The sequence below is a fragment of the Pagrus major genome, chromosome 20 (genome assembly GCF_040436345.1).
Source record: "Pagrus major chromosome 20, Pma_NU_1.0".
NCBI lineage: Eukaryota > Metazoa > Chordata > Actinopteri > Spariformes > Sparidae > Pagrus > Pagrus major.
The window spans coordinates 6,576,007-6,601,715 of NC_133234.1; the positions used below are offsets into that span (position 1 = coordinate 6,576,007).

The window sequence follows — 25,709 nt, forward strand, 5'->3', positions numbered from 1 at the left end:
ACTCAAACAGCAGGTAGTTGATGTCAAATTGCTACTTGTCTAGTATTAACATGAAGGTGTTTTAACTGCATTACTGACCATCAGGACCCTGCTGTCCTTCCTGCACCGCTGTAATGTTCTTACTGCTCTCTGGTTTCCCACCGTTTCTGTCCAGGTTCTTGTTGAGCCTGTCTGAAACTTCCTGCTCCTGCAGGGGCATGTCCACAGACTCCATGGTGACATCGGAAGCAGCAGTAGAAACAGATGTGGCAGAGGCAGACTCAGCCCTGACAGCTGACACTCCATCGTGAGGAGATAGTGGTGTGGTGGACTGGGAGTTAGCACTGTATGTAGATGTGGGGGTGTTTGATTTAGAGCTGCCACCCTGGGAGGACATGAGGCTGTTGGATTTGGATCCTCCAGCTTGTGAAGACACAGGTGATCCACTTTTGGAGGCACTTCCCTGGGTGGCTGGAGAACTGGACTTGGAGCCTCCACAGTTCGCACCGGACAATTCATCCTGAAGATGGAAGAAGAGAAGGGGACAGAGAAGAGAGGTGAACAAGGACAACAAAAGATACAATTATGATCTTCATGAAGTCAACATTATATGTTTTTGTTGTTCAAAATCATGAACCTCTCGCATATTTGTAATCCAAACAAGTAAAAAAAGAAAAAATCTGATTATCACAACTCTATTGCCAAAGTCAGCTAAAAATATAGTGAAAATATAAAACTAAAAATAATAGATAAAGAAAAACATTACGAAGAAATGAGTGACAGAGCTGACCTGACTAGTCCGTCAAAAATAATCTTAACCCAGGGACTACTCACTATCTTCATTTGGAGCTTTCAACTATGGCTGAAGTTCCATACGTACTGTAGGTGACGTGACAACTGAGCAAATTCAAGTGTTAGCTCAGTAGACAGCAGGTGAGTTGACCTTGAGTTAAGAGTCTTCAAACTTCAAGACTCCTTCAGAAAATGACATTAGCACATACATTTACAATCCCCCCATTTAAATAAAATGAAGCCAAAAATCATTTTAACACCTTGTTGTGCAGTTACAGCCAACACAAACACTAACCAAACCACAACATGCAACCAGGACACTCCATGTTTCACAAACATAACCTATTCTGGTAATCCATAACCATTTTAAGATAAGCACATAACCCAGTAACACAGAAAAAGAAGCTATAAAATCTTTTCCACAGAACAAAACATATTTTGGCTCAGCTGCATCAACTGTCACAGTAAGCCACTAACTCTAAAGTGAATGCAGTACATTTAATGTTATCAATTACACATGTGCTTTTCCTGCTATGACTCACCAAAATGTCTGCTCAATGAATCAATTTTGAAGCCAGATGAAGATATAAAAATTGCAAGAGCAAAAAAAAGCTAAGCAAAACCAAGGCTTTATGTAAGACACAGATATGAATGGATGTTGCAAGAATGAACGGTAAAAGGATTTTCCATTAGAACTGATACGAAAAAAATAAAACAAAGCTGTGGGACTGAACCATGTAGTGAGCAGTATTTATGGCTTCTGCTGCTACACAAGGTGACCTGGTTGGCAAAGGCTTTCTGTCAAGGTAAATGAAAATGAACTGGATTTATATTGGACAATACCAATCAAATACTCGTAAGGTTTCATCAGCTCTTAGCAGCCCTTTGTAGTGGCTTCAGTCCTATAAATAGCACAGTGCCTGATGGGAAAAAAAAAAATCAATCAGGACAACAACAAAGCATCAACACAGATCCCTAGGTCACATTGACAACAGAGCCAGCATTAGGCTTTCACACACATTGAATAAGAAACTATTTGAAAAGTACACTCCATACTGTTGTTGTCTCCCAACTTATGTCCCAACATATCTCTCTCAGCACTGATGGGAGTTTTTTCTTTCACATCTCTTGCTGTTGTCACGCGTTTGTTGCTATAGTAGCACTGAGCAGACAATAGGGGGGAAGCTTCCCTCTGCTTCTACTCTGCTGATAATGGCTCGCCAACTCTCCAAAAAGCATTCACACACGCGCACGCACACACGCACACACGCGCGCGCACACACACACACACACACACACACACACACACACACACACACACACACACACACACACACACACACACACACACACACACACACACACACACACACACACACACACACACACACACACACACACACACAGTGAGAGGGAAGGGATCATTAACTGTAAATCTTTGGAAAATGTCAAGTCAGAGGACAAAACACAACAGCACTGCTGTGTATCTGCTCTGAGGGTGCCTGGTAAGACTGTGTGTGTGAGTATAAATTGAGTGAGAAACACCTACGGATAAAAGGTCAAGTATACAACATTCAGCGTCACGAGATGTCAGGAAAAAAGTATTAGCTATGTAAAGATATAGTGGAGTAAAGATGTCCTGACCAGAGAGTGATGTCACACTCCCTCTCCCTCCTCTCCCTCTCTGTGTGTAGTTATTATGCCACTTCTGGGGACAAACATCAGAGTCAAGACTGCACTTGCCTCTCCTTCAGAAATCTGCTAGTTACTGAAGCAAAAAATAGCCAATATGTACATCCTCTAGCTTGGCTAATGTACATTTGACAGGGTCCACAAAAGTGTGTAACTTTATTCCTTCCTCTGTGCTGCTGAGAAGGCTGAGGAAGAGAGGGTTATTTTGTGTTTTGTGAATATTTTTGGTCCCCCACCCCAAAAATGCCACACAATTCATTTGACTTTCATTGCATATCCATGCACATGTATATATGCACCCATATTCCAAAATCCCTAATTTTTTGATTAGTTATCATCCTATCATCCATCCCTCCATCCGTCTGATCAACCATCCATACTCAATCCATATTAAATGGGTTAAACGGCACACCTTGGCTGCCAGTTATAAAACACAAGTCCTGATAATGGGTCAAAATAAAGGTTACCAGAACTCAAAACACTTACAATTTCTATCTGACCCTTTTCTAGTATAATAACAGCAAATGAATATGTATTAGGCAGTCATTAATATTCATGATGGCGCCTTGCTTGCAGCATGGTTTCCAACAGCAACAATGTGAAGACACTCTGTCCTTTCCACCCTCCCTTGGGGTTAAAGGCAGGCCCCCAAATGGTACCACTTCCTCCACTTGCTGGGCTCCAAGCCACCCCATTAAACAGGCTGCTAAAAATTCTGGACACACTGAACAATCCTTTCTCTCGGAATAGAAATGTACTCTCTTTCTTTGGTGTTTGCTGGCATTGAATGTTTGCATTTTGTTTCCCTTTTAAGTGAGCTGGGGATGATGTCACCAGTCTGGTCCGTGGGAAGCTTTACAGGCCAACTTCAGACTGTAACTTTACACTTCACAACTAGTGATATAAAGAAGTCCTTCTTTTTTTTCCTTCACAGTGAGTCATACCTTGAGGCTTGTGTTCGACCGTGGATGGCTGAGGTTGTTGAATCTCCATGGCTCAGAAGGGGTGTCAACAGGTTCCCTCTGGACGTCAAGGGTCATACCATCAGTCCCAGGAAGTTGGAATATTCCCATGGAGATGGGACGCTCCTTCCTGGAAACAGAGAGAAATTTATTGAAGGATGACTCAAATGGAAAGCGCAATTCTGAAAGAAAGGTATAAACAAGTGTTAAAGAGAGAGTGGCCTGTTGGTCAAGTCACTCTTACTTAATTAGAGTAAAGAGAAATCAAAACTCAGTTCTGAGGCTGTATCAAGGCATATTGGTGCTTTGAGCTAAATGCTAACATCTGCATGTTAAAATGTTGATACAGGTATAGTTTTTAGTAGGAATGTTCTTAATGACTAATTTCTCTCATCTAAAGGCTGAACTTCAACTAGTGGACTTAAAGAAAAACAAAGTAAGAAAACGCTCAGAAAATCACAAATTTAGTCAAAATTGAGCACAATTTAATCTATAATGTAGGCAGACATAGTAAATGGTAAATGGACTTGAATTTCTATAGTGCTTTTTCCAGTCTACTGACCACTCAAAAGGGCTTTAAAACACATTCACACACACATTCATACACTGTCGCCGACCGTTTAGCATGCTAACATTTGAATTATGCCGCTAAAGGAAAAGTTATGGGTTTACCAAAGTTATTACAAGTTATCCAGAGGGGAACATTAATGTGTGTACTAAATGTCATGGCAATCTATCCAACAGTGGTCAGGAGGACACTAGAGGGAAAGTGAAGGGATCACCAAAGTCAGTAGGATGCATCCCATCTTGTACATGTTGAGTTATGTCACAAGATGTTGGGAAAGTTTCCACACCGTGGCATCCCTACTGAATACGTTAAAACTTGACCTGCTGGTGGTGCCAACTCAAGAATGTCATTAAGAGTCATCCTGTGGGTAAAATGGATATTTGTACAGAATTCTGTGGCAAACCGTGTAATAGTTGTTGAGATACTTCTGTCATGATTAAAGTGGCTGACAGACAGTCATTGCTATCACTGTTGCCATGCTGCCAGCAAGCCTGAAAACATCAAGAATTATTTTGGTATTAAAGGAGACCTTAAGGATGGAAAGCAGTGTGAAGAACAGCATGGCGCAAGAACATACGATTTATACTGGATAGTAAAAACTGGGATGAATTTCACACTATAAATGACGTTGGATAGGTTTTCATTAGTTTGAATGTTGTGACCCTCTCTCTCATGTTGCGATGAGGTTTCTGGAGAGAAAGTGACACATAGTCGAATAGGCTATAGTGTCAAGTGATGAATAAAGTTTTGTGTAACAGCCACAGTTCTTCAGTCACCCTAAAGCTCCATACATTACAGATAATGCATTTTATTTGCATTTGCATTTCAAGCTGTTCATTTTGGAATTATGTAATCTGTGTAATCAGTTGTACTAAACAATCTGAGTAAAGACTTCACACAGAGGTCTTGCAGCAAAGACCCCCTCGAGACAGTTTGGCACTGAATTGTGGGTAGAGAAACAAAGCTGGTTGTCTTATAAAATTCATTACCTCCCACCTGTGAGCTCAGGCAATAACACAAATCCATTTGATGGATATGTACTCTGCCTGCTGAGACTCTTCACACACAGGCAGGGACACATCAGCATCTTCAGCTCTCACAATAAAACTCATTAACCAGCTCCCTCCTGCATGGGGGAGTTTATATTCAAACTTTCAAACCATTTCACAACAACTCTCAAGACTTTCAATATTCAGTAACACATTGAAATAAATACATTGCATCAGACCTGCAGCAATTCTCCCTCCAGTGACTGGGTATGAAAGAAATATTGTACATTGCGAGCAGAACAATGGCTGCCACGGTGAAAAGAGCAGCCGACAGGCAGCGGTGAAAAGCTGCAGCTCAAAAACAATGGACACACCACCATATTGAGAGGATGAGGTCACATACAGGCCACTGATGGTGACCAATGCTGCCTTTTGTTATTTGAACTGAAGGGTGAGGGGGAAAAAAAATCAAATGCTCACCGTCATTCCTTCATTACTATTTCATCTCAGAAAAGATGTTAACTACTGTAAATGACGAGAATAATCACAAACAGTTATAAACTCTAAAGGTGGTGTAGTCTTCTAGGTATGACTCTGCCATTTTTCCCCATCCGTTCCTCACTTGACCTACTTTTGTGTGCAGTCTCATACTGTCTGACTGTAACACACCCACATGGCAGCAACACTGTGACTGCATGGCTACAAAAGACACAGATTACACTGAGTTTACATACATAAAGATAACACACATACACAAAGATAATACCTGCTGGGTCTGGGTAAGGAGGGTAAGGAAGGCAGGGCAGGTAAGCCACCGGTAGAGACAGAGTAGTGAACTAGCAGCAGCACTGACAGAGAGACCAGTACAGCAGAGTTGATGACCACGGCTCCCCCTACAAAGCCAAAAACAAACAGCAGCATACACCCGGGGCTCATGGCCCCCCCAGATCATGGCCCAGTGCCTCAACAGGGACGTGGCCGTTGAAGGGGCACAGACGATGACTGCAGATGAGGCACCAAATTCACCTTGGCAGACCTCTGATCGGACACCAACCACTTAAATTACATATAGCTGAGGGTAAAATGCTGTATCCGTCCAGTCGAGAGTCACGCCAGAGCAGTGGGTCTGTATACTGCAGCTGAATGGTGAGGCAGACAGAGAGTGGGAGCAGGTTAATCTGCCAGCAGCAGTCACAATAACAGTAATCCTGGTGGCTTCAGCAGCAGTGACTGATTAAAGCAGCAGCAACAGAGCAGCAGATCATCCACATAGAGCAGGGAGAGGCTGGTGGCAGCAGCAGCGCCTCTCCCCCAGTGTCTTTCTCTGGCAGGTGATTCTGTTTGCCTTCCTCCTTCACTCTTCCTCTCCTCTGGCGAGATGCGACGCATTTGCCACTGTGCAGCCTGGAAAGCTCGTACAGTCTCTCACTCCGATAGCACCCACCACCCCTCCCTCTCTGTCTCGCCGCATCTCCCTCTCTCTCTTTTGGATGCTGAGGCAGCTCGTTCCATATGCCTCTTCTCAGGCTGCAGCTTATTGGCTGCAAAACACGGACACTGATCAAAAACTCTGTGTGTGTGTGTGTGTGTGTGTGTGTGTGTGTGTGTGTGTGTGTGTGTGTGTGTGTGTGTGTGTGTGTGTGTGTGTGCGTGTGTGTGTTAGTGAGGGAGGTTGACAGTATATCTGCATTAACCAGAGGGAAAGTGAGGGGCTTGTAAATACATTGGGCTGCCTGAATGCACACATCCAGTCCATGGTGCATTCACATACAGTGACATTGTATAACACCCTATTCACACCTGTTGGACTGTTTCATGTTTTATAGTTTTACAACAGTAAATCTCAGCAGTGGTATACAAAAAGAGCTGTTGAATGTTCACTTTTTTTGGCAACAAGACTCTACAGTAAAGGGTGTCAAGATTCTACAAATCCAAGATTCTATAAATCCAAGATTCTATCTGTTTTTTATTTTAAATGGTACATTACAGTATATAATTTTGGCCACTAGGGGTCAAACAAAACAAAGGTGTTAGTAGCTTGGGTTAGTGGAAGATTTGTCTTCATTGTTTAGCAGCCATTATTGCCAATGAAAATCTATCTATGTGACTCACTGACTTCTGCACTCTCGGGCTCTCTCTGATTTCTAGAGAGTAAGTACACAACTCAACAAAATATATCAGAAAGGTCTAGTTGTTTTTTGGACATTTTAATGCATTATTACATAATATATGTAAGGTCAGGATTCAATTTGATTTTACATTTAAACATTCCTTTAATAGCACTTACAGCTATGCCATCATTAGACTATCTCTATCGATCATTAAATCCCTAAATTATGGCCACGACTTCCGGCACATCCAGTCACTTGATGAGAACCGTTGTTATCCTTGGTAACAGGATGCTAATCATCGTTCTTAGAGCAATTTGTGCAGCATATCATTCATTGATTCATGAAGATCTATGCAAGTGATTTACTGAGTGAATACTACTAACTCATTACTATTATTATGGCTTAGCACAATTAGCAAAAGCTTCTAAACCCTTGAAAGTGCTGCCGATGTGTCAGTTATTATGATACTTTTTTTACTACTCTAAATATCACCCATAATCGTTACCCCAGTGACCTCTCTAGGAAACTCGTGAATAAAGACATGCCCAAGATACTAAAAAAAAGACTAACAAAAATATGTAGCAGCTGTAAGTCTGTCAAGAACAGGTTCTTCTCAAAAGCTCTGTGTGAGAGGAGCACTATTGAAGGAGGCTAAAGAGAGTTCTTTAGACAGCATGGGACTTCAGGATCCAAGGGCTGGGACTTTGTGCGTATAACAACTGTAGCTCTGGTGTTTACCAAAGTGTCAAAGAAAAAATCATGGATAAAAAAACATGACAACAGGGATAGTAGTACCATAAGGCAGGTGAAAGAGGTTTTATGGTCTGATGAGACCATGGAGCCTTTTGACCACTGAACTGAACACTTTATATGTCATAACGCAAACACTGCACATTAGGAAAAACAAACCTTTCCCAGGAAGAAGTGTGGTGAAGACAGAAAAATGCTGTGGAGGTGCTTTTCTGTGACCTTAGAAGGTACATCTCAATAATGAAAAATTATGGAAGAAAATCTAATTAAACAGAATAAACACTAATGCTAGCTGACACAGAGGCCTCCACCAGTATCCTTGCAGAAACTACAGACTGAATATAAAACAAATATTAAGCTTACCTCGTGGCTCCCCGCAGCATAAGCTGCTAAGCAAATGAGCAATCAGCCAAAGCTCATCCTCCCATTAAGTAGATTAATCTGATGACAGCCCAGCTACAGCCCTGACTGACACACTCCTCAGCATCCTGAAACTGTCAAGTAAATGCAGTTTAATTTCATCTAGCTGTTTTTTTAATGATGGTCCCTCTTCCATGGTCCCTGCCTCCTTTGTCTTCTCATTACAATTGCATGTCAAAATCTTCACTTAAACCTTTATCATTACCTACAAACAGACAATATCTTCCTATTTTGTACAGTTCTCTTTTGCATTTAGCTGAAGTTGCTTTCCTTTTCCTGCATCTGAACTCTTCTCATTTTCTCTGCTGAGACAGGTTCTCTGACCCATTTCTGCCTCTTGCCTGTAGGGAACATATGTATGTGTGGGAGTAGAGGAGGCTGCAGTGGTTAAAACTGCTTCAATATAAGGCTGCGGAACTGGAGAGTGACTCGCATACAGTAGACCCCCTTGTCAACATTGTCACGTCTTGAACTCCAATATATATTGCGCTATACATTCAACTATTAACATGGTTATCTACAGCATGAGATATTTGCATTTGAAATCAATGGAGTTTCATTAACTTCATGATCTATTTGCAGTAAGTATGTTAAAACAAAGGAGAATATCACTCTACAGTGTCAAGTAGGGCTGCAGCGATCGTAAGGATTTGTTTCATTATTGATTGATCTGCCTAATCAGTCTATAAAATGTCAAACAAATTGTGACAAATGCCAGAATAACTTTTCAAAAAGTTTCTTTTGTCCAACCACCAGTCCAAACCCCAAATACTCTTCATTTTCTTTCATAGACGAAAAAGAAAAGCACATTTTTACTTGAAAATGACTCAAACTTTTCATTTACTTTCGATTGACTAATTGATTAGTCAACTAATTGTTACAGCATGTGTGTCAAGAATTAAAAACCTAACATAAAATCAACACAATTTGACACCTTCAAACTGCCCAGCTGCTGCTCCACGGGCACCAATATCCTTTTTTAAATCCAAGAGATTACAGGACTGACAAATTATGTAGGTTTGTGTGAACCCAGAGTCTCACCGTGTTCTGGCTGATGTGCTTGTGCCTGTATCTGAGGGCTCTGCTGCGGACACTGTATGCTGGTGTTTAGTACGCTCCAGGTGCTCCATGTAGTTGTGGATCATCTGCAAATAACACAGAGTCATGGAATAAGCAAAAAATTCTATAGTGAAAAAATAAGGCGAGTGCTGCTCTGCTGTTGATGCAAAGAATCAGGTGCTCTTCAAGGATGAGGACAATGGTTGAGCATAAATAAAAAATTAAAAAAGTGACAATCTGGCTTATTTGCAAAGAAAGTCCATGATACATGTAGGAAGTCTGACTGAGAACCTTTATACACAAGAAAATTGTATTTTCTTGATGATGTACAATCATTTTGTAAACTGAATTTTCTGTTTGCATGTTTTATGAGCTGTATTAGAATATACTCCTGCATTTTATGTATTACACTCTCCAGAGACCTTGTACTTCTGAGACAAAAATAGAAAACAACATAAGTATGTTGCTACCAATTACAAAATATTTCACTGTAACTAGTCACTATGGTTAATCACATATGAAGTATATTGTGTCCAGGCACATCTGTGACAGTCAGTTTCATAATGAAAGATGTAGAAGTACCAACAATATGTAGGTGACAGCTTTTATTAGACTTTCAGCTTCTCTATTCAGCATTATTCAGATCAACAGTTGGCGGCTGAAGCCTGACAGGCTTGTGCGGACACTGAGGCATCTGTTAGTGATGCATAATGAAAAACAGACCAAGGCAGATCAAAGGGACACAACGGATTTGGATGCTTGGAGACTAATACATGTGTTAATCATATTAAATCAACACACTTGCTTTCATTTTTTTGTACCATTGTTATTTTTTCACTCAAAGGCCAGTTCTTCTCTTTCTTATTTTAACTTATTGTCACCCACACTGTGTTCAGCCTTTAAAGGAACAGTGTCAACCCGACCCACTTACAATTATTTTATTATTTTCCTGAAAATAATGCATGTGGAGCAGGATGGCAACAAATACATGTAGTACGTTCCATGCTTGGTTCTGTATTAATCTGTTAACTCTCAGGACTAATGACAATTTTTGACTTCTATACATCCTTATTTGGATTTCATGTTTGTCTTTGCTTGTTCAGAGCTCCCACTCCTTCCTAGAGATCATTGTTCTAGGACTTCTCCAGGACATTTCCAGTGACGATCTAACTGGTGTGACAGACAGGGATTGTGTACACTTATATGTTCTTCTCTGTCGAAGTCTGATTTAAAAGCTGTGCTGTCTATGGCTATAACTATGAAATTTTACATGCTTAGAAAATATGATATATGGATATAGAATAATGCAAATACACCTGCAGATGTACACCACTACACTTTATTACTTAAACAAGTTACAATATTGGTTTTGGCATTTAACCTCAGCTTTCTCATTTCTCTCGTACTTTCTCTCCCATCTCTTTCCCTAAAAAAATAACTGTAGGAACCTCTGTCCATCGCCTCTGCATTATATTGAGGCCTGTTGTTTCTTGTTAACCCTTTCATCTGGATGAAGACGATTTACAGGCTACAGGGGTGCCATCTTATCTCCTGGCAGAGAGGATAGTGTTTCCTGGACCATAAAGACTTCAAATGAGGACAGTTTTAATTAATTTACAACTAAACTCCCATTTCTGAACTCTCTTTTCCCTTTGACCAGAACCTCCTCACACAGGTCATGAAGTTACCTGTGTCAGTTCACCAGGAAGGACGAACGAATGTCTTCAGAATGTGTTAATACAATGTCTTTACATTTGCAGATTAAGTAACACGCCTGATCACTTTCTACCTATTTCTCTCTCTGTCTCTATGACTTCTGATCCACAAACATTCACAGAGTGGACATCGGACACCTTCTGACGTGTTTTTCTATGCTGTTACTCTGTCTTCTTTAAATTTATGACACATCTGGATGCTATCTGCTCGCATTCCAAACCAAATGGTCTCTGTATTCTTCCAGATTTCAGACCATTTCTAATTAACCATTAAGTCAGTATCTCACAATCTTATTTCTTACATATTAAGAAACAGTAAGAGAAGCTCATAAAATTGATCTTTCTCCCGTTTCTCTACGATTAAGATTGACTGAAATCAAATTTTAATGTTTAATCTGTACTGTGTTCGGTGGAACCACAGTGCCCTCCAGTGGTGAGTCCTGGTGCAGTTGGACGAGAAATATTCTGTTTAATATGTTCATGGTTATAACCAGTAAATGACTCTGATATGTCTTTGTTTTAACAAGTATTAAGCTGAATATGTATAATTAATGTTTAATCACGTCATAATCCTTGTCATAATAGACAAAGTACATCTATTGAGCCATGGTGAGAAACTGAGAAGGTGAAGCACGGTTTAGTTCAGTGAGTTTCTGTGAATCTTAACACCTCCACTAAATCTTGGAGATAAAAGCCGGTAAGCCCCGCCTAGACACGCCTCGATTTGCAAGTAATAAAACGGAGAGATCACGTCTCTCGGTTCAGGTTTTTTTTTTTAGTTTTGTTTACAGGTTTAGGTTTAGTTTAGTTTTTGTTTTGTTTTTAAAAGTTTTGTTTAAGTTTTTCTTTTGTAACTTATTTTGAAGCTCTTCACTTTACTTTGAAACACGCTCCAAGACAGCGATCTCAACAGAAGTGCTCACGCGTTGATTTTTCTCATTTTATATTTTTCGCAGTATTGATTAGCTTCTTTTATTAAGTTTGTACCAGAACGAAGTTCTGTTTTAATTTGTTTTATACCGTTAAGTATCGTAACCCGCTTTTGAAGAAGTAAACTTAATTTAGATTACCTTGCATTAACTAACAACGGAAAACACGCCTGATCAACGTATCCTCCTCAGTTATTTTATTCAAGAAGTTAAATCTAGTTTACAAAGTCAGAGCCTGAAAACCACTCGAAGAAACGAAGAAGAACATCTTTATCACAATCATCATCACGACACAGCAACTTGCTGTGTCCGAGACCGTGCAAGCGGTTTCCAACGAAAGACAGACTCTGTGACAAGCCCCCAGCGCTCGCTAGCGGTATCATCCCGCTGGGCATTGAGCCAAGATCTGCACCGGATCGGTACGGGACCAGCTGCCCTCTTCCTAAGACAACGGACCGAGGTGCCCAACCTACTGATACCGGACGAGCTGACCCCGGCCATCGGACCGCCAGCTAGAGTCGCAAATCACCCGAGGGAATCCGCTGCCGCGGCCCCGCAACTCGGCTGAGAAAGTAGGCTCTCCATCACTCACAACAGCTGGATTCACACATGATACATGAGATGGTGTCTATGGCTCTGGTTCTGATCTTTTAGCTTAAGAGAAATTCGGTTAGGGTCTCGTTAGTATTAAAAATTACTACCGTAATATTTAAATGCTTCAACCTAACTCGTGATCTCACCATCAGCCTATATTCCACTAATAACCCATTACTTAGTTATTTCACATTTCCTGTTACCTGTGTTATTCATTTAAATTGCCATTTCATTTATTTAACCTGAATTATTTAGTCAATAAACATATTTAACCGCATGTCGTTGTCTGTGCAGGTTTGTTTTTAATGTGGAGAACCGATGGATATGTGTAGAATTCACTACTTCATATATGAGATGAATAAATTGATCTGAAATTGATTAAAATTGATACAAGTTAAACTTGTCCAGTCGAATTTGATTAATTACCTCCGGATTATTCAAATAGACAAAATAACGGAGGTGGTGCCCCATTAACGAGTGTTTATTATTAGTGTATCTCCTACATAACACTAGGCTAAAAAAAAAAGGATATCTGCCACCTGCCTTTCTCGAAATAACGATGAGAATAATAATAATAAAAATCAGGAACATCAGTTCACAGAGCTATCTAAATGGCTATTACTCATGAAGTGTACCCAATCAAAGGCTGTGTCACAGACAGGCAGGCTGCTCCGATCAGTGACACCATTGCTGAACTTACAATAAACATCACAATCTCAGGATCTATTGCTGTGATGGAAAGTATGACCAGTTTCTCAAAGTTATAACCTGCGGGATTTCACTCAATGGAGACAAAAGCGACATTTTGTGAATCAGCCAAGTCCAGTTTGTAGTATTGTGGTATTATATTGAGGATTAACTTCCACCGACTCTTTATCAGTTTATTACAACATACTTTAACCCCATTACTAGTTATGTTAGGTGAAGTCTTATACAAGGCTAAACAACACCCACTACATGAGACACCACTACAAATGTTTCATGCCATGATTCGGTCACAGAGTTGGGCTGCCATTCATGGTTTTAACCTTGGCATCCCTTTCATAAATTTGTTAAAATGTTATTAATTACCAGGGGGCTGGTTCTACTGTCAGCCCCCCAAAGATGTCTTGGGCATAGATCAACAAGACATTAAGGAAGGGTGTTGCCTATTTAAAAACCTGTTGAAGTCATCTAACACAGCCCCAGTTTAAAAGGGAGGTACCTTAACAGAGGGAAAGGAGGAAGTGATACCACAGGTTCACAGATGGCTCAGCTCGAGTACCTGTAAAGGTGAACCGCGTGCGAAAACCCTTATCATATTTTGCTTACATATATATTTTTTCATAGCCACAAATAGATACATTACCTCATTGCTATGCATTCTGCAAACAGTTGTTAAAAAATAAAAATAAATACAAAACAGTATTAAAAATATCTATTGATTCTAGCCAGATCAAGAACTTTACGACATTAGGAGGGGGTGATAAAATACATTTGTCCACTGGGGCCACAATAAAAGTTCTTTGTAGTTGCTTTCAGCCAAGTTGCCGAGTTCATATTGAATATTGTTCTTAAATTTAGTCCCTGTATTGTGAGGGCTAATTAACAAAAATATCTAAATGAAGGCTAAGTTGGTAGTTGGTAACCAGTAGCTCAGTTGGTAGAGTGTGCAACCCATGTAGAGGCTTTGTCCTCGCTGCAGCGGCCCAGGGCTCGAGTCCGACCTCTGGCCATTCGCTGCATGTCATGCCCCCTCTCTTTCATCCCATTTCCTGTGATCTCTCAAGCTGTCCTGTCAATAAAGCCATAAAAAGGCAAAAAAAAAAGTTGGAAGATGGGCATGGTCTGACCCATGATTACTGAGTACTCATTTAATAATTTAGTAATGATTACATAAGTACTCACGGGTCAATATGTTAATGGTGTGTTCCCATCGCTAGATGGTCTCGTTTCCTTCTCTCAAAATAACTGAATTCACCACCTTACCTCTTCACCTAAATGATGTATATGGTATTGTAATCACTGACCATCAAAACATAGGGGTAGATATCACCTTGTCTGTGATATCATGTTTGGTTCAGGAGATATGATGTAAAATACATAATTCAGTTATGACGGAAAGTAAAATGGACACTGTAGCTGCCACATGACCTTTTTGCGATGGTTCCATATCTGAAAATGTTCAGGGCCCCAAACTGTACAACTGTACCAAGTTTCATGCTTTTATGAAAAAGTGAACAATTTTTTTTTTTCACACATCACAGGGACTTTACCAAAACTATTACTTTTAATAGCAACATTTCAGTTCCATCATCAAAAAGTTGGTATCAAAATTAATTCTTGGTTGCAAGTGAGGTGAACAGTGTGCCCGAGTTTTAGTCCATCAAGGTCTTTGTACCGAAACGTTGCTATTAAAATTAATTCTTGGTTGCATGTGAGGTGAACAAGATGCCAGAGTTTTTGTCCTGGATATTGTGTTGTGAAAGAAGTTTTAAAAAAGAACACAAAATGTAATCAGCGTATGTTAGTGTAAGCACAATGCACAGATGAACAACCTTGCAATGAACTAGCCTGACCAGCTTACCTCTGTGTGTCTCTGATGAAGGGCATTGTACTCTTTCTTGAGCTCTGCCTCTCTCTCCTCAAATCTGCTGACTGGATGAAAAACAGAATCAATTACTTAAAGTGCACATGTTAAAAAAAAAAAAGCCATCGCACTGCAGCAAGATTTACTGATAACAACGTAATAAAACCACAATATTTCTACATGAATGAACATAACATGGATCAAACTGTTGTCTACTGATGAATTAAATCAATTATTTCCACCTCACATTTTGTATGATTTAACTATGTGGTGCTGCATGTTGTTGTAGTTGCTGTAATAACATCTCAATGCCAGAAGAGGGCCACCGTGCATCAACAAACCCCTCTGGAGCCCTTACCAAGCAGAGAGCCTCCACAGGAGTACTCTCTGAATCACAGCTGTGAAATTAAACTCTTATTATCGTCATTATTGTTTCGACCCATTTGGAAGACTAATATCAAACTTTCAATTTCATCTACAGCTGATGTGATTTAGAGCACTACAATGATGTAAACATTTAATTCTATGCAAAAGACATGACAGCTAGAACAGCAATGATTACCCAATTAACGAAACTAAGTATATTTGGGTTATGGACAAAACAAAACATTTGAAGACTTCATCTTGGGCTTTGAGAAACACTATTCAATGTTTTTCACCATTTTAGGACATTTCACTGAACAAACAACAAATCAATTAATCAAGAAAATATCCAACAGAATGAAAATAATCTCAGTTGCAGCCCTCCTTGGGTCTCGCCTTACGGTGGTTTCAGAAGTTTATTGTGGTTTGTAATAATTAAAGTTCAAGATGAAGAATAAAACTGTCTTCTTTAAAGCTTTAGACAGTAGTGAAACATTTACAAGTCAATCAGTTCACGTTTCATGTTTTCATATCCAACCAAAAGGAAAAACACAGGTTCTAAACAAACCACACACCTATGTTCAGAGCAACCACTAGCCTCAGTCATCTCCAGTCAGCAACAATGGTAATCCATTTTTTGCAGTGGCTAAAACTTGGTATTGGTTTGTAGTCAAAACAGCCCTACAGTCTTGGTGTCCGTTTTCAGATGCCGACCAAGAAAAAGGTTAAGTGGCACCTGATTTAGTGTGGTGATGAGAGGGCTGAAAGAGGAACTAATGGTTAAAGAGTGGAGGAGAGATAATGGAGATCAGATACAGAGATGTGGAGAGTAAAAGCAAGTGATCCTGAAGGAAAGCCCCACTTAAAAAACAAAGACTTTCTCCGACTGAAAGACCTGATAATTGCATCAGTATTCAACTACAATTACTGCATCGCGGTTGTCTGTGCACCAGTCAAGTTACTGTCCCAGAGCTGCAGCACTGAATAACGGTGGAGGCATAAAAATAATTTTAAAATACTTTTATTTAAGCAATTATTTGAGAGCCCAAAGGTGACATTTTTGAATGTCTTGTTTTGTCCAACCAAAAGTCTAAAACAGGTATAATAATGGACAAAACACGGGTGGAGGAGGAGTAGCCGTATATGTGGTTAAAATTGAACTTTAAGGTTTTGGATAATATGAAAGCTGTGGTTGATAATCTACTTGAATGCATACAATTGAAATCTGCAAGGAAATAAATAAAAATGTCATCATTAGCGATAGATAGATAGATAGATAGATAGATAGATAGATAGATAGATAGATAGATAGATAGATAGATTTTGACCTGCTAAATACTAATAAACACAAAATTACAGATTCATATTATTATGATATTAAGCCAAGTTTAGGAAAATTATAGTATAGGTATAGGTTTAGACCATTATTGAAAATGGTTAATTATCATTCAATGACTTATGGAAAAGGGGTGGGACATGTTTGACAATTTGTTATTGAACTATTTTTCTTGTCTGTCATTTCTTGTTCCCATTTGAGAAGCTGAAACCTGAGAAATTTTTGCATATTTTTACCATTTTGCTTGATAAATGACATAAACAATGAATTGATTACCAAATTGTTTCAGATAACTTTTCTGGTTATCGACTAATTAATCCAGTTCTAGCCTAAATTTCAAGTCACTTTTCACCAATCCCACTGAATTGTCTTTCTACATTTTAGTCCATCCAATAAAGTCAAAATGACATTACAATAATAATTTATTTATTTAATATTTTTGCACCTTAGCTCCCAAAAAGCCTCATTTAGCAGACTTGGCAAGCAAACACTCATAGTATGTTACTAATGGCCTTTATTCAGTGGGGACATGGGAGCCCATCTGCACTCTGGCACATCAGGCAAACAAACAGTCACAAGACCTGTAAACTGTTGTTGCTGCTCACAGGGTCTCTGGCCTGCTTGTGTGTGTGTGTGTGTGTGTGTGTGTGTGTGTGTGTGTGTGTGTGTGTGTGTGTGTGTGTGTGTGTGTGTGTGTGTGTGTGTGTTTGTGTTTGTCTTTCCAATAATAGAGCTAGTACAGAAAAACCTGTGCCCTTGATGGATGTACAATGCTGTGGACTTACTCTGATCTGCATAGTTTTTTGTTTTTAGCTCTAGCTGACGTGTTTGTGACTCCAACGTCACCAGTCGACACTGGAGCTCTTTCTTCTCACCATCCTGGGAGTCTTCAAAGACGATGTACCTCTGCAAATAAAGACAGGAAATAGAGAAAAGAACAGATCTTTTATTATCAAAGGGTTTAAGTGAACGTCAGCATTGTGAACTTGTGAACCTCACAGTGAGGGATTGAGAAGATTATTTGTTTATGGCAGCAACAGGTGACATAAAGTCAGCTCTGAATGACCTCACAATCATCATCATCCATGACATCAAATTATTTGAGTGTGCATGAAAGAGTTGGGGCTCAAATGATGTTGTGGACTAAATCCATGTGTTTGTGTGTGTATGCGCATGTGATAAAGATCTTCTCGTGCCAAAAGTGTTGATTCCAGTGGAAAATAGAGTATACAGTATCTGTCTCCTGCCCATTGTGAAAGTCATCTTACCTCTGCACAACAGGTGCACAGCGGCAGCTTCCCCACCAGGGAAAAAAAAAAAATCAACAGCTACAGTCACAGCCTGTGTGTGGTGTGTTCTGTCTGTGTGCACACACACATTTTCATGGGCATGTTTGTAACACTTTATATTAGAGCCAAGGTTGTTTTTTCGATCTTCACAGCAGCCTTTGTCGCTAACCACAGAGCTTCTCACAAGGGACCTAAGACTTGGAACTCTGAGTGTTTTTCTATCATGGGCAACTGGATAAACTATCACACAGGAGCCAGGACAGTAGGTGCATTCTGAACACCGTCATGCTAAATAAACTATTCTAATGAATAGTCAGAATAAATCAGTGTGCTTCGAGCCACCTTCCCAAACAGTCTCCAACCACTAACCCACCATGCTGCCCAAATCTGATCCATTTAATGCTGGGTTAACCACTGCTTCTTGATGGCAATTTGTACTTTGTTTGTGAATACATAGATAGATTTGATGAAACTTTCATGATCGTTGAGGGGAAGTGGGTTTCTGAAGGGACAAATTGTAAGATAAAGTAAGGAAAAACTAGAACAAAGTAAATGCAGATACTAACATAGCCTGTAAACACTGGAGGATACTTAACATATATGAAAAGACAGTATGTGCATTTACAGTTGCAGTAGAGCCTACTGAGGCAAAAGTAAATTAATTAATTAAGTAAGAAAGCAAGTCAACATGCTCACAATGATGATGCTTACCTGCTGATGTTAAGCAGGTGTGATTTACAACCTTAGGTATGCACAACAGCAGGCTAATGATTGCAAATTTGCACTAAAACTCAATAGTTTTGCAGTAATTTGGTACCTGACAAACTCAAATTTTGGCCTGATGATGGCGCTCGACAGAATGTCAGGGGATCACCAAAGTTGAGCGCTGATTTCTCTACCAAATTTCATGGCAAATCTATCCATTAGTGTTGAAGACATCTCACTCTGGACTGCAAATTTTTATCTCATGGCGGTACTAGAGTTAAAATCAGGGGATCATCAAAGCCATAAAGCTATATCCTCTGGGGACCAAGACATGACAATGCATCCTATAGTTGCTGAGATACTAAAGTCTGGACCAAAGTGGTGGACTGACCAACCAGGGTTGCACCCAACCTTTCTTCCCAAAGATTACTGGATTGGCGAGATCACAGGTATATAATCTTGCAAATCCAATTTACCAGGCATCAAGCTATACACTTGTGGACGGGTCAAAAAATGATCAGACCAATCAGCGTCCTTTGAAGTTATAGAGGCGGCAGCTACAGGCGTGGTTTAGATGCGACGATGGCGAGAAGTAACCGCTAGCTTCTAAACAATGGCCACCCCCGAAGAGGTTAGCCTGGATGCTGCAATAGCAGCAGTTTTATCAGAACTGGACATTTCTTCATTTAAAGGAGAGCTAAGAACAGCGCTGAGGGCTGTTTTGGATGGAAAAGATCTTTTCGCTCTTCTCCCAACCAGCTTCTGTAAGAGTCTGCTTGAACAGCACAGCTGGTAGAGCTCTCCTACTATTGTTCTGATTGGTTGAAGTTAGCCTGTGATAGACAGTTACAGACAGATGGTTCGTCCAATCACCTTCCAAGTATTTTTTGAAAGCACCTGCCCTTTTCCAAACAGTTTCCAGCGGCTCCTTCCCAGATAGATTCATGAAGCAAACCCTTTTGTACAGAAGTACAGATTTGGCAGCTTGTTGTGAATCAATGCATTTAGTCGACAGCAGAAACACTGAATTTTATGACACTGACAAAAACAGTGTATCTAATGTGGCTTGGGCACATAAGGGCTGACACCATGTCTGCTTAATAAAAAGGTCAGCATCAACACAAATCCAACCAACACTTCAATCTATAAAGCTTTACTGCTAGCATGGCTAAAAAAGACAAAAAATCTTAATTGTTAATAACATGTTCTGGTCATCTTGGTCTTCGATAATAGTTAAATTAATATTTTGGGGTTTTGGACTGTAGGTCAGACATTTGAAAACATCACCATGGGCTCATGGGAAATTTGTAATGAGCATGTTAAACTATTTTCATCTTTAACAGACCTAAAGATTAACTGAGAGTATAATTAGTAGATGAACTGATAATGAAAATAACCATTAGCTGCAACCTAATTCAAAATACATTGAATAATAAGGCGATATGTAAATTTAAAGTTTCTTACTGTGAAATAAGAATGGAGAATCTCATCACCCAACATGCAATGTTAAAATAAAACATTACAATACATTTCCCCATTTCCCTGTTACGATGTGCACCAACATATTTATCAGTTGACTTTTTGAACAGCAGAAGACTGAAATCAGAGATGACATTTAAGATGCTTTGACAAATAAATGTGGTAACAGCTATAGCATTGAAATCTAAGACTGAACCATACATGTTTTTGTTACTCTTTTGGGTGGTTGGTTTTGTTATTGGAATCTACTGATCAGCTGAGTCAAGATTAACATGCAATCTTGTGATGTGGGTGCTCAGTGGGGTCGAGCCCTGTGGGAAGATGTCATCTGCAAGGGCATGAGGATCACCTGTGCGCCCTGTTACAAGCAGCCTCTTCTTTCTACCCACGTCACACTGAGACTGGAGGTGTCTAACCAAGGTTATCTCAAGATGCTTTTTTTTACCTCGAGGCCTGTTTTTAATTCTTTTTAAAAACACAATTCAGGCTTTGATGGCCTGAGATGTTTTTTCTGCCTTTGGCTCTTAATATGTGACATCTAACTCGTACAAAAAGTGAATAGATTTTGCCTTATGATGAAATCGCACTTTTTTCTCAAGGGTGAAAATAAGGGTGCAAGCAGGGGGGGTTATCTGGGCTTGAGGTTGAGAGACTTACAGAGGGCCCAGTGGGGTCTGGAAAGCCCAGGGAGCATCATAGGAACAAAAGGTAATAGTAGTAATGCAGCATTTTCGATGTAGTTCTACTAAGAGCATTAACGTAGCACTGGGTTAATCTACAGACGGAGTGTTTAGTAGTGGGGGGGTTGGGGGGGTGCGCTAATCTGCAAATTTACAGAAGACAAGCTAAATAGTTACAGGGTTTCACTTCTGATCATTTTAACTGCCACCAGGAAAAACATCTGAAGAGGTCAGATTCTCCTTAGATTTAGACCAATTAACTCCATTAAAGACTAACAAATTGTATGGATGACTGTATCAACACATTCATTAGAATAACATCTTCCCTACATCCTCCTCCCTTACCCTGCTGCTCATCATATGACCTAGGAAAGAGGCCTGTGCATATGACAACGCTCCAGAGAATGAGTGTTCCACGGTTTTCATGTGCGCTCTTCCCCCTACGCTGCATGTATAATGCTCCCTTTGTCCCTGAGTGCCAACACACACTTACACACAAACACATGTGGCTCCAGCACAAGTGCGAGCACATCCGCACAGACAGGGCACCACTGTATAGGCACTCAATTGACAGAGTGAAATTAACTCCTCTTAGTGTTTTTGGCTGTGGGGTTGCTACTGGGACATTTGGGAAAACAAGGGGTGTGTAAGTAAGGCCTTGTTCATCAGATGCAATAAACTGACAGAGGAACCACAAAATCAAATATCATGATATTTTAGACCAAATACATACACACAGAGGTTTAATCAATCAGCATCTCTTGAAGAACCAGCGACAGCTTCGGCATGGTTTAGGTGAGATGAACAGCAGGAGAAGTGACTCTTTGTTTGAAATCAACAATGGAGGCTCCTCAGGAGTTAAGGGTAGCTGTTATAGCATCAGTTATATCAGACCTGGGGCCTCATTTATAAAACTCTGCGGAGAAGCCACACTAAATCTTTGCAACGTACAAAAGAGGAAATGTACGTACCACAAAAAAAATTCTGATTTCCTTGTGCAATTTCCTTTTATAAATCCCAAATCAACTTGGAAATGTGCATACATGGATCAGCCCCTTATCCCGCCCTCTCCACACCCACACTCAACCATAAATGGTCAATGCAAAGATCCTTATAAATGCTGAAAATGGAGTGGAGCCACTGATCAATACAGTAAATCATGGTCACAGCCAAGAGGGAGAAACAGAAAATTAGGTGTTTCTGGGTGAGGTGAAGGTAATAAAACACTTATCAATTCTTTCATTCACGTTGAGGACAACCTGAGGACAGTGAAAGGCCATGGATCCATCATGCAGCATCACTAAGATGTGTCAGCGCAGTATTTATGTATTTACAGCAATCAGACTGACTTCACGCCCACCAATGTGATCGCGATGATCAGTGGTCTTGCCCACCCTGAGATATCATTTGAAAATGGAAGTTTGATACATGCACACTATTTATTGATTAAGTTCTGTTACGGTGAACATTATGCATTATGATTAGGACTCATAATAGGGATATGGAGTGTAATGATTGTGTGAGAGCGTTTAATGGCTTTATTTCCAGGCTTTGATAATTAATACAATCCATACATGCAGGTGGTGCGGAGGTATCGGTTGATGTTCTGGAGAAGGCAGTGTGTATGGCAGCGACTGCGCTGTCTCCAGTTCGCTCTGTGCACTGCCACAGCACGGTCCATTTTCACTGCAGCAAGTTAGCCACCAAACAGTCCGGTCCTCTCTGCTGCACTCCAGGGGTGATGAATGTGATGGTGAGACAGTGCTGATCACATTTTGATTTAAGATTTGAATTGGCTTAAATCTTTTACAACGGTTTGGTTTTTATGAAATAATTATCCTTCACTACACGCATAAGTACAAACAACTGCTGTTTTGAATGTTTATGCATCATTATGTGTAGACTAATGCCTTTCCTAGAGAAGTATTCTGTATTTTTGTTGGTATTTTGTCAAAAGATCTCTGAAAATATCATGGGAGATCTGAAGTTGATCTTGTAACTTAATTGAGCCACAGAAAATGTTTTGGTTCACAAGCTCTTCTTCTGAGAGAGGCAAATTGAATCAAGAATGAGGCTACACGATTGGTTGAAGGGAGTGAGCAATTCCTCAGTGGTTGGTGCTGCTCTGAATGCAATGGAAGACAGGCTAGCAGTGGGACTGGTGAGGATGCGAGAGCATCAAGTAGCAACTTTGTACAGATGCAGAGGGAGAAGTAGTATATCAAACACAATTGCTTTATGTTCTGAAACACATACATCACATTTAATTTGTACAATCTGGCTTCTATTCATTTTGAGATATTTTTCACTGGATAAGTGAAAACACTATTTGGGATCACTACAGTCATAGATGTTCATCCTCTGGACACCATGAACATTTGTCTTAAATTTCATGGCTATCCCTGTGAAAGTTGTTTAGATATTTCACTCACAGAGTCACAAATGTCAACCTCATGTTGATGCAAGAAGAAAAGCCAGTTGACCACAAAAGTCTGGAAGATTCTAGAGGCCATGACTGTCTGCACAAAAATTCATGGCAATCAATCCAAATTCTTTCACTCTTGACTAAAGTGTTGGACTGACCAACTTCGTTATCCCTAGAGCGACGCTGCTAGCATGACTAAAATCTTTCTTATCCTTAGGCGATCAACTTGTTCATTTCATATAAGACTATGATTCAGCAGTTTACTATGTGCCAATGCTGTCTTTTAATAAATTTCATGTTAACGATCCATGATGATCAATCAGCTGCAATTTAACGTGAATATGCTGTGGTCTCTTCCAGGTCAGCAGACTACCTTGAAAGGACAAAAGAACTGTGGGAAGTGCTGTTTTTCCCCAAGAATTTCCTGCCATGCCTTTTCCTCTGCTGTGCTGAGATAAACTACTGAGTGGAGGTATTCCTCTGGGCTTGGAGCTGCAAAAAGCATGACTTGGCTCATACAAAGTGTTTGTTTGGTAAGATTAATCTGCTTCTTTGATGAGTGACTTGTTGCCCAAGTGAGCAGCTTAGTAACTGAGTCCTTGCCATGCTAATTATTGGCCTCCATTGAGCAGGTAGTTGTGTTGGTGGAGTGTGCTGCAAAATTTAGTATCGATCTGGTCACACCTGGCTGAGTAAGTCATTTTGCTACACTTTGGGACTAACAAAACAGTTATTTTACATCTTGCCTACAGACATTTTAAAAGTTATGTTAAATAAACTATAAACAATTATTTAGTCATTCAAAAGCTTTTATTATGGGTGCTTGTTACGGGTTGGCTGCAGCTGTGAGACATCACTGCAGCCCGCTTAGAGGCAGGGCGGGCCCGGCTTGGCCCTACTCTGGAGCAGGACCATCGCGAGCGCAGCCAAAGGTGCTGGTGGAAAAATGGCATTAGTTGTTGAATCTCTTGCCAGAAAAACGGGAAGTCAGCTGGGTTTGGGGTAGGAGGGCATATGGGTCATGGATGTATATGAATTAAGAACTTGTTCGCACAGATGCAGGTACATATAAGTCAACTACTTGTACACATGTTCTCAAGTTTAAGTATATATGGATATGCATACTTGTATATTATTTTCATTTGTATGGTAGTTAATCCTATGGATATGTACAACAGACCATGAACAAATTTTATTTTAAACTATTTCAAAAGTATATAGGTGTATGCATACATGCTCTTTCTTTCAACATGACTTAATAAAAAATTGTTCACAAAAAACGTGACTTTTATAGATGACCTATTTATACAAACAAAAGGAAATTCAAACATTCACCTAATATCAGTAATAAAACTTTCAAGCTAGTGTATTCATTTTTCAATCAGATATAGAGCATTTTTAAAACATGCCCTGTCCTATATCTAATGCCACAAGCCAGTCTGAATAGGACAGCTGGTATAGTGAACAGCTCTGTTCATTAACCTCATCCTGACACGGTCATGACTGCCACATCCTGAAATGTAATTGTTCATTCAAGGTCCTACACTGACATGTACAGAGGCTGACCTCTCCTATAAAAGAGAATTTAGAGTCAAAGAACGAGATCTGACATCATCTCAGCATAAGAATTACACTGGTCGCACCAACATGAAAGCTGACAAGTTGCCTCACTGAGTGAAGAGCTAGTTATAAAAGGGGATGAAGTATTTTACACACTGCAGCCAGAAGAACAAGATAAATGTAAGCCCATCACATACCAATGGAAAATCCTGTGTGCACAGGTCTATCTAAAAAGCTTGGCAAAATGTTACGACATGACAGAAATTATTAGCATAGTGCTGTGTGACCTGTTGCGCCTGTCATTCAACATTTAACCGTCAATTCAAATGTCAACAACTTGAAAAAATACTGAGGAGTGGCAAAAATCACACATGTACACACATCATACTGGGTTTCACAATCCTTTTCCCAGTCTAGAGCATGTTAGCCACCACTCTTTTTGCTAGGATTAAATGGATAAAGGCTGGAAAAATAATAAGCCAGATTAAGTGCAAATCCCTGCAGTATTTCAGGGTTATTTAAGATGCTTCATTGAGGGGCTGCTTGCATGAGGAACAGAGAGGTTTAAGGAGGAGGAATTCTGTGTGTTTGAGCTTTACAAGTACAATAACAAACCTCACTGAAATTTACTGAATAATAGCGTTGCAGTATTATAGCTATTGCAATATCAATATAGTGACACAAACTGTTTTTATTAAAAGGAGATTAAAATTATAGATGATAGATTTTAACATACAAGTATG

At 39.9% G+C, this 25,709-nt stretch overlaps 1 protein-coding gene across 2 annotated transcripts in view; it reads right to left on the minus strand.

The window, feature by feature from the left end:
• The window catches only part of spag9b (sperm associated antigen 9b), a 49,429-nt gene that overhangs the window by 20,933 nt on the left and 2,787 nt on the right, over positions 1 to 25,709 (minus strand). For both annotated transcript variants that reach the window (XM_073489080.1, XM_073489079.1), the window contains exons 2-6: positions 17,614 to 17,734; positions 15,127 to 15,197; positions 9,305 to 9,408; positions 3,408 to 3,555; positions 79 to 499 (exon numbers count right to left, since the gene is read on the minus strand). In XM_073489080.1, coding sequence (XP_073345181.1) covers positions 79 to 499; positions 3,408 to 3,555; positions 9,305 to 9,408; positions 15,127 to 15,197; positions 17,614 to 17,734 — 865 coding nt within the window. The remainder of the gene's footprint in view (positions 1 to 78; positions 500 to 3,407; positions 3,556 to 9,304; positions 9,409 to 15,126; positions 15,198 to 17,613; positions 17,735 to 25,709) is intronic.